The sequence below is a fragment of the Zeus faber genome (genome assembly GCF_960531495.2).
Source record: "Zeus faber genome assembly, chromosome: 11".
Lineage (NCBI taxonomy): Eukaryota > Metazoa > Chordata > Actinopteri > Zeiformes > Zeidae > Zeus > Zeus faber.
This window is the reverse complement of record NC_137205.1, coordinates 26,537,938-26,548,424: the sequence shown is the minus strand read 5'-3', so window position 1 is coordinate 26,548,424 and position 10,487 is coordinate 26,537,938. Positions and strand designations below refer to the sequence as shown.

At 43.3% G+C, this 10,487-nt stretch overlaps 1 protein-coding gene across 1 annotated transcript; it reads left to right on the top strand.

Moving 5' to 3' along the window:
- The first annotated feature begins 3 nt into the window (after positions 1-3).
- nkiras2 (NFKB inhibitor interacting Ras-like 2) lies at positions 4-3,540 on the top strand. Its single transcript, XM_080009303.1, has 4 exons — positions 4-754; positions 1,034-1,143; positions 1,899-2,140; positions 3,276-3,540. Exons 1-4 carry the CDS (start codon positions 684-686, stop codon positions 3,516-3,518), a joined length of 666 nt encoding a protein of 221 aa, XP_079865429.1. The 5' UTR covers positions 4-683; the 3' UTR covers positions 3,519-3,540.
- Positions 3,541-10,487: the final 6,947 nt, after the last annotated feature.

Here is a 10,487-nt window from a genome sequence, read left to right as displayed (position 1 = left end):
GGGGGCGGGGCGAGGGGGGGATGCGTCACATTGAAGGCCACGCCCCCATCGCCAAGAAAACAATTTTATGTTTCTTCCATTTTTTTTTAAATGTTGGCTGATTGGGACCTTTTGTGATTTTTTTTATTTTTTTTTTTATTTATTTTTTTATATTATTCCAATATTTAAAAAATATAAACATTTATTTCCGTTTTTTTTTAAAAGGATCCACTTACAGTACAGACAGTAGCTCCAGTTTTTCGTAAATAGACCTAAACACAAAAATATCATGAGCATGTTATTGATAAATACTGAAAACTGTAATTTACCTGTAAATCAGATAAATATATATCAGGTAAATATATGTCAGGGCTCATGTCCACACAGTGTCACGAATACTTGTATTGCTATATTAAAATACATTTATATCGTTATAACCATGTTGACTTCCACACTGATACACAGTATTTGTTATATATGAATGCACTATTTCCTATTATTGAGTGCGAATTGTTTAGGTTTATTGTATATTGTATTTTTACTATATTATTATTATGATTGCCTATCTATCTATCTATCTATCTATCTATCTATCTATCTATCTATCTATCTATCTATCTATCTATCTATCTGTCTGTCTGTCTGTCTGTCTGTCTGTCTGTCTGTCTGTCTGTCTGTCTGTCTCTGTCTAACAATTGGGGTGGATGGCGTCACACCGAGGCCACGCCCCCCGAGGCAGCTCAAACAGGAAGTGTTTCCATCAGGTGGCAGCAAGGTAGGCACAGCGTGCAGAACACAGTCGAACCTCCACAAAGATCCGTAATATCCCCGTAGCTGACGTTAATAACAACGAACATTTATTTCGGATGCACGACGAAATTCGAGGCGTTGTCAAAGCGATCGCACCGTTATTTTTGCGACGGGTTGTATCTCGCAGAGCTAATGCTAAGCTAATGCATTGTTTACATCCGCGGCTGCTCGTGTTTGGGCCGGCGCAGTGTTGTTGGGTGGGGGAGACGTGTTTTGATATCTGTCCACGCATCCACCTTTCCAGGCAGAAACGAACCATCATGGGCAAAAGCTGCAAAGTAGTCGTGTGTGGCCTGACTGCAGTGGGTAAAACCGCTGTCCTGGAGCAGCTGCTGTATGCCAACCACGTTGCAGGTTGGTTGTTCACCATTAACAAGTGATATTACGGTATTTTATCACTCCGACATGTTAGTTTTACTGGAGATCAGCGGTGGAAGAAGTACTCCGACCTCTCCAAACTACAAATACAAGCATACCACGTTGGAATTTCTACCTGTGTGAAAGTACTTGCTCTGAAATGTCAATAAAGTATAGTTAGTAAAGTAAAACTAGTATGGCATATTAAGTTGTATAGGTGGTGTCATATATACAAGGAAGGACTGAATGAATCATTGATGATCCTAGAGCAGCAGTTTGACGGAGCCAGTCCCAGATATAAATACTGATTTATAAAGGAGGAGAGTAAAAAGGATTGATATTGGGTCATTACATTTATTTTTAGGTTGTTTGTTTTTTACCCTTATGATAAGTGTATATCGCTGTATTCTCTAGTTTTATTGTATTCACATTTTTCCATGTATTGCCATTTTCTTATTCCATTGCTTTATTATTAATGCCTATTTTGATGTGAGTTGCTGTGACACTGTAAATTGCCTTCAGGGATGAATAAAGTGTCTATCTATCCATCTATCTGTGCTTTTAAATGTAGCAAAAGTCTCAGAAACTGAATATACCTATAAGTGCAGCCATGATAATGTCCTGTCAGCTTCAGTGTAATCCTCTGGCCCCTGGTTTTGTTTTGGTTTCAGTTGTCATTCTCTGGAAACACGTTTCTCCCCGCATCCGTCCGATGGGATCGCACACCGCGTGACATTTTTTTCCGCTCCCAGGTTCGGAGCCCATGGAGACCCTGGAGGATATTTACATCGGATCCATCGAGACGGACCGCGGCACGCGGGAGCAGGTGCGTTTCTACGACACGCGCGGCCTCAGGGACGGAGCGGAGTTCCCGCGCCATTACTACTCCTTCGCCGACGGCTTCGTCCTCGTCTACAGCATCGACAGCAAAGAGTCTTTCAAGCGGATGGAGGCACTGAAGAAGGACATCGACCGCCAGAGAGACAAGAAGGAGGTGAGAAGGACACAGGTCTGAACGGTTTGGGGAGCCAATCTAGAGCTCTTCAAGAATATTAGAGCATGGTGGGGGGAAAAAAACAAGAATATTGATGTGTAGGCATACAAAGATGAGACCATTTAAATACATTTGAAGGTTAGCGATAAACTTTGTAGTTAGGACAGTGTTTTTCAACCACCGCCATGTGTCTTGTGTGATAATATCTCAAATTCTACTTATAATTAATACATCCTGGAAATTAGCTCTGGTGTTGGAAGATCAAAATTGCAAGGCTATACTGATGAATCAGTTCTAGCTAGAAGAGCACCTCAGTGGTCATCACAATAAGCTCAAGTTGAAAGTGAAAGTGAGAACTTTTAGTTGGCCATAATATTAATAAGCCCAGTTATATGTGTTTGTGAAGTTTTATCTGGTCAATGGGGAGATTGGTGTGGCGCGGGATTCTTTAGTTATAAAATGTGTGCGGTGGCAGAAAAAAATGTTGGCAAACACAGTTTTGGATCCATGAGATAAATACCCATGTGTCTCAAAAGTGACGAAAAGACACAGAAGACCACGAAGAAGAAACATTTTGATATTAAAAAAAAAATACAAAGCTGTGTGTGCATTTAGTTTTTCATTGTTTGACACACATTGCTATGTTGTTTAAACAAGTACGATTCAAACGAAATGTTCAGTTCATCTGGCCGGTAACATGTTAAAAAGCCCTGTTTTTACGCTGTTATAGGCCTGTCACACGCCCTATGAAAGGCAATGCATGCGTAGCAACTTTTAAAATGCTACGCGGTTCCCATGGCAATGCTAATCACAAATAAAAATACTACTCAACAAACGACACGATGAAAACTTCTCACTTACTTACTTCTCCAGTGTTTCAGGGAAACGTGAAGTCAAATGGCAACGGCAGCAGCGGAAGATAAAGAGTTTCGTGGGAATAATTCAGGCGTACACCCATATGTTCGACACTGACACATGACACGTTCCTCCTCGGTAGCCATTTTTAAATACTGACTCCGGCAGGGCCCCAAAACGTGCATGTGGTATGTAAGGAAAAGTGTCCCGTAAGGTCGCGTGCCCGCGTTCCCGTGCGGGACGGAACAGACCTAACACGCCACCACCCTCTGGCCGGCAGGTGACCATCGTGGTCCTGGGAAACAAGCAGGACAAGGAGGACGAGAGGCGGGTGGACGGCAACATGGCGCAGAACTGGGCCAAGGCGGAGAAGGTGCGCCTGTGGGAGGTGTCGGTGGTGGAGCGCCGCTCGCTCATCGAGCCGTTCGTCTACCTGGCCAGCAAGATGACGCAGCCGCAGAGCAAGTCCAGCTTCCCGCTCAGCCGCAACAAGAACAAGGGCAGCGGCTCCGTGGACAGCTGAGCCGACGGGTGTGGGTGAAAAGGGGGAGAGAAAAGGGAGAGGGAGGGAGGGAGGGAGGGGGAGGGGGGGCGAGTATCCATCAGGGGGATCCAACAGGTTCAGGTGGAGGGATGGAGTCATTTACGGAGGAGAGCACCTTGTGTCGACACAAAATGATGATTGTAAGGGCATTCTTATGCAGTGCCAGACAGGAGGAGAAGGAGAATGGCACTATTTTATTTTATTTTCTTTTATTTTATTTTCTTTTTTCAGAACTCGGAGAATATGAAGGGATGTTAAATATCTGGGATTTGATTGTCGAGTTCGCAAGCGAAAGGGAAAAACCTTGAGACCCCCGTGAAGGGTTTGTATCCCAATCTATTTTTAAATCCTCAAGGCCGTGCTTTTGCACACGTTTTTATTCGTCGTGTTTGGAGGGCGGTGAGTTACCTGACAGGTCATTTCAACTGCATTAATACCAGGCTTGGTGTATATACCGCTTATTGTCGTGTAGTGTGTCGTATCAGCGCCGGCGACGCCCGCTTCAAATTCAAGTTCTGTCGCTACAGGGGACGTTCTGGTCCAGTTTGATGGTTCCGGTTCCATCGGTCTCCAGCTGCTCTTTTTGCATTTTGAGATGTTGGAATTTAAAAGGGAAGAAACGGCTGCTGCGGGTTTGTCCCGCCGGGCACCAAGGAGAAGCTGCTGCCTCCTCTTTGGCGACGTAAAGAGCTACAAACGGGGGAAAACTTATTTCCACTCCAAAAAAAAAAATCACCTGATATTTAAATCTTCTCGCTGGTTTGTTTATGCCCAAATCCTCTCAGATGTCATGTAAATAGATGGGCCCCCTCCCAGAGGCTGCAGTCCAACGCAGATTTAGAAATGAAAACATTTACACCTGTGAATGGATTTCCGTATCGAGCTGATGTCGGGCCTCACTTTAAAACAAAAACAAAAAGCTCCACGTCGCCGCACATCGTATGAATCGTTAAATCAACAAATGTTACAGGATGTAAATGTGCAGATCGTTAAAACAGGAGATTTGTTACCGTGCCGCGTTCACTCGCCGCCGTCGTTTATCTGCGGGGGAGTTCAAGATAAGAAACTGTCGGCTCCTGGGCGTTTTTCGTTCGTGATTGACAGGCACTGTCTTAAAAACAAACGAAAAAACGAAAAGAAAACAAAAAGAAACAAGACATTCCTTCATTTGTAAAGTAAATCCATTCCTTTGTAGCGACGATCACCGTGGCATCTCGTGAAAGACGGGAGCTCAGATCCGAGCTGTGAAGCTGCAGCCCGACGTTCCAACGTGGCTGTTTTAAAATGAAATGTCGAGAGTAGCGTGTATAACAAAAACAAACAATAATATGTACCTGTATATTTCTGCTTCCGTGAAGACATGTAGGAACCACGAAACGTTTCAAAGGTTAAAGTTGTGATGCTTTGCAAAACACATTTCAGAAAACCACTGAACTGCTTCCGTGTAATCAGGCGTGAAATATGGAGACACCGACCTGACTGTGTTGTGGCTGTATCTTATCACTGCATTTCAATACAAACATAAAGAGCCTTTTTATCAACACTTTCAGCTTTTGTTTGCTCCCTTTTTTTTTTCTTTGGAAACAAATGTTTTTGTTTTCTTTCCGCGCCGCACAGGTGGAAGCGGCTGCTCGTATGATTTATGACGTAATTAAAGTCCGGGACAGCAGCCGGTGATCTGTTCTCCCACGCCGCCGCTTGCGGGCTTCCACAAATCTAGAGGACGCCGAAGGACGTGGGTTCATCCATCAGATAAAAGATCAGATCCGAGGGTCCGGGGCAGCAGCCACCCGTCAACCCGTGGCGGCGCGTCGTCGTGCGGCTCCCTTCGCGGCCAGCGGGGGCGCTGCTCTGCAGGTGCCTGCTCGTGGAAGCGTCTTCTGCGGGATTTTATTTCTATTTTTTTTTTTTTTCACGCAAACTGCGTGAAATAAACTTTTTGACTGATGAAGACGGCAGATTATTACACCGCCGAGTCGGATTTCTCCGTGTGAAATGGAGCTTAGAGGGTGCAGTTGAATGGTGGGATTTGAACGGGACCTCTAATTGAAGCGCATCAGCGTTATCGGGCGTATTTTTTTAAATGAATAACTCCACAGAGACGTGCAATTAAATTAAAAAATAAACCAAAAAAAAACCACATCAATTATTTCAGGGACAAACAAACATGAAATGAGTCGTGTTTTACTCTTGCTGAGTGCAAATAAACAGAGCTGCACCGCGACAGTGGGAAGGTGATGGTTTGATGGGAGTTTTCACTCAATTATTTGCAGTTCTTTGTGGGATTACAGTCGATTAAAGCAATTAAAGTGCTAGCTGTGCAGAACAGTCATAAGACAACCGGGAATTAGAATGGTACTGTGCGGTACAACACTCTTCAAATTTATACCAAATGTGGTTATTTTGCAAAAAAAAAATCAACAATGATGCTGAATGAAGACTGCTAACTACACATGTGTAAGCATAAATGATAATACAATTATGGGTTATGTCCTTTACTGCTTTACTTATGACCGAAAATATGTACCAACCCAGCCAGCGCTTTGATGCTGCCGTTGGAACCAGATTTAATATGTCCGGACGGAGAAAAGAGGTCGTTTCCACACATTGAGTGGAAAGGTCAGTGGAAGATAATGAGAAAAAGCTAGAGTGGGGCATTTCAGAAATAACTGTTCTTCGCATTCCCAGATTCCCTGCGGGCTTCTTCATCATGTCAGGTTTCATTCCCACCATCATCTTCCTCCCAAGCAGTGAAGGGGCTTTCCGCTGATGTTCTCACACCGTTATCGCAGTCACACATTTTAAATGTTATAACTGTTTCCTAACTAGGGATGGGCGATATTGACATAATTAGATCACAATATTTTGTTGGATTAAAACGTCAATATCTACCTCAATCTATATTTGGGAGTTGTCATTGGTGCTTTCCTGAGATATTTGCACACAATAAATATTTGGGAGAAATAGTGGATGTTAGAGGCATTATAACAATTTATGAAGTTCAAGAAAAAAACTGAATTTCTCTACCGTAATGCTCCTTAAAAACACAATTTACAGATTCCACAACATCACAATAACCAAAATCCCAGAGAATATCCAATGTCCAAAGCCGAAGAATTGTTCCAAAAAAATTTCAGTCAGTGCTGTGTGTGTCTCGCCAGGCTGTATAATGTGCTTATTTTCACCGACAGTTCTATCATTTAAGGTGATGGAAATCTCAAATGCAAATCGATTTAACTCAGCTAAAATGACTCTCCATCATAATTATTCCCAGGATAAATGAGCGCCGGGTTTCCCCACTCAAACAATCAAGCCTAAACTAAATGTGTAAATGACTAAAAGACTAAAAGACTTAATCACTTAAAGACATAATAACTAAATGACTCAAAGACTAAATGACAAAGACTAAAAGACTTAATCACTAAAAGACTACATGACCAAAAGACTAAATGACGTCTGAAAAGCAGTAGTTCCTCTGGGGGATCTGGGTCCACCAGCAGCCAATTCCATTCCGAAATTCACTTTCTTTGGGTGATTTTTCTAAAATAAATAAAAGTTTCACTCTGGCTACTGAGTGGAACTTTTTCACATACAAGGAATTTGTCAAGGAGGAAAACGTTATTGCAGCCCCCAGAAATTAAAGTTGTTTCAAAATTTCCCCAAAAGATCAAAATTCCCCCGGTGTTTATTTATTTATTTATATCTATTTATTTATTTATTTGTTTATTTTCTATGGGGAGAAACGTGTAAGAGTTGCCACAGACAATACCTGCTCCTCTAAAATGTATTGCTTTGCTAAGCGTCCTGATAATTTAGAGAGGTTGACATCTATATCGTAGAAGTTAAAAAAATAAGAAATACTTCAGAGTACATTTTCGGACACATACACAACTAAATTAGACACACCATGACCCCGTGCACGTATCCCTACATTTCTATTATGAATAAAGCTTTTCTCTTCTTAAAATAAAAGTTATACTGTATAAGGCATATTTATATCTCATATACGGATCTTTGCAGAAATGAGCAAATACAGAAAAATAAACGCCGAAAATTTGAAGGGTTGGGGTTTGTGAAACCCACTCATTGTTCATTTGTCTCTTTCCATTCTTTTCCTGTCTCCTGTCCTGTCTGTTTGTCTCTGGTTTGTGTGTTTGCTTCAAATGCGTCTGACACGTTGACGCCTCGTGCCCGCGCGCGCGCACACACACACACACACACACACACACACACACACACAGTCAATACACACTTGGAGTCAGAAAAAGACTAAATATACACACACACACACACACACACACACTTTAGCAGCTGGAGGACTCACAGACACTCATTTATTTTCCCCACTTGACTCATCCCTCCGCCTCCATGAAGGCTGAACTCCTCGAGTCATTTGAAGACTATAGCGACGTCTTGACAAAATCTCTTTCTTTTTCTTTTATTGTTGTGAATCCCCGCGTTACATCGTAGAAGTCACAAGTTATTCAAATGTACATGAAGTATCAGAACAGGAATCACAGAAAACACTGGCCACGTCCCCCTCATATTTCTATGTATTTACTTTAACCAGATGAGGTCACAGACATCGATAAAAAAGTGCACGCAGGCACACACACACACACACACACACACACACACACACAGGGAGGAAGGCACCACAGTGGACCGGATATTCGTGTCTGACGGCCTCCATGTTGATCGGCACCGGAGGAGGAGGAGGAGGAGTTTGTGCTTAACTACCTTCACGAAGAAGAGGAGGCCTTGTTACTGATTTCTGAAGGTCCAGTAGTAGCTGCCTGTGCTTCAGGGACGACAGATAGAGCCCAAAAAAAACCAAAACCCTAGCATCGTCAGTAAAGATACGTTGTGAATTAAAAGTTTCCAAGTGGAAGAGCCAGTCATGTTTTTTGCCTCCATCACTCCTTCTTTGTGTAAAAATGTGTGGCGCTGTATTTGTAGCGGTGCAGCATATTCAGTGGTGCGCACGGGGAGACTCAGTGGCTCAAAGACATAAGTCGCCGTCAGAGAACTCCCGACCTCTAAACACGTCACCCCGAGGCCAGGTTTGAAAGGGCCCGGAGCGTGACGGTTCGGGCGCTGTCGTCACAGGTTCGCGTCCAGACTTTTCCATCCAAGTCCTTGTCCCTTTAATCGGATGATTGGAGGAGACGAACAAGCTCAGTGAGACTGCCGGAGGACTTTAGAGCCTGAGGCTTCAATGCCGAGGGAGCCTGTGAAAGGCGGCACCCGCAGGGCTTGTTTTAAAAGCCTGCAGGGACCGGGGCTGAGCGCGAAGCTGGCTTGATGGCGTTGCAATCGCGGACGTGTCCGCAGATGCCAGGCGGGCCTGTACCATTCCCTCTGGGCCCTGGGAGCTGCATCGCAAAAACAAATCCCCCTGCGGTGGCTCCCGGGGGAGGGGGACTCGTCTACAGTACTGCGACACATGTAGTTGGTGGTGTCGCACTCTTATCCAATGAAGTCGACTGCTGTGACTACCTCACGTTAATTTTTAGGTCTGACACTACAAAGCCTCCTGTCACGAAGCTCAAACTGCATGCAAAAATGTAGGTGTTTTGAAAAGTTCGGCTCCCCGCCCGCAGCTCTCTTTCTGGAAACCCCGCCTAGGGCCCTCGTTCCCAGAGGAGCGCTTTTTAAAACGCAACCTCGGGGCGCCGCCTTTCAAAAACTCACTCGGCATTGAACCCTCAAGTCCTCCAACAGCAGCTTGTCTCTTTGAGCCACCGAGTGTTACCGTCTCCTCCGGGCAGCACTGAAAGGCGGCGTCTGAACCCGCCACACCGCAGGGAGTTCCAGTTCCAGCTTCTGTCCGGAACAAGGGCGTTGTTACGTCATTGGTCATGGTCTCCGCTCTGGGTGCTCTGGATTGCAGGAAACAAGTGTTGCAGGTGTTCGAAAATGTTCAGCTCCCCTCCCTTACAGCAGTGAAAAGTGCCCTCTGTTGGATTTTCGCCCCTGCTGGTGAAATGTTCTGTGCACACCTCTGATTGTATTTGTATCAGTATTTATATATGTATATATGTGTATATATATATACATATATATATACATATATATGTGTGTGTGTATGTGTATGTATATATATGTGTGCATGTGTATGTATATATATATATATATATATATATATGTATATATATATATATATATATATATGTATATATATATACGTGTGTGTGCGTGTGTATGTGTATATATGTGTGTGTGTGTGTGTGTGTATATATATATATATATATATATATATATATATATATATATGTATGTATGTGTATATAGGTCTGGTGACTTAACCTATTGGTTAAGTCACCAGACCTACAGTACGATGTAGTGCAAGGACTCACTGAAACACACATACACACACACACACACATACACACACACACACAGACACACATACACATACACATTAGTTACATAATCGTTGTACTTTTATACAAGTTCTAAAAACTTTATTGTCCAGTTTCCATCCGTTCAGCTTTGTGTTACAGCACAGTTGGTTTTCATGTTATTGTCTCCCATATGTACAGCGCCCCCTGGACCCTGAATGGATGATCGTATTATCACCTGTCACCCCTGAGAAGGCCTGGCTAGCATTTAAGATAATAATTCATTTTACTGAGGAAAAAGAACAAAACACAATTTAGTAAAACCATGAAAAAAAAAAACAAGCAAACCCCCCCCCCCCCCCCCCGATTACAGCAGTGTTTTGCCGTATGCATCCTAAAATAACAAAAACTATTATCTTCATTTCTAACATTTCATCGGGTTACAGCAAAGATAGCGACTCTCATAAAAATCTCTATAGTTAAATCTATGGTTTCTACATATAATACGCCTTCTATAGATTATTTGTTTTTAAAGAGTTGTGTTGTTCAGAGATCCCACCGAACAACAACCTGACACCCCCCCCACACACCCCCCACCCCACCC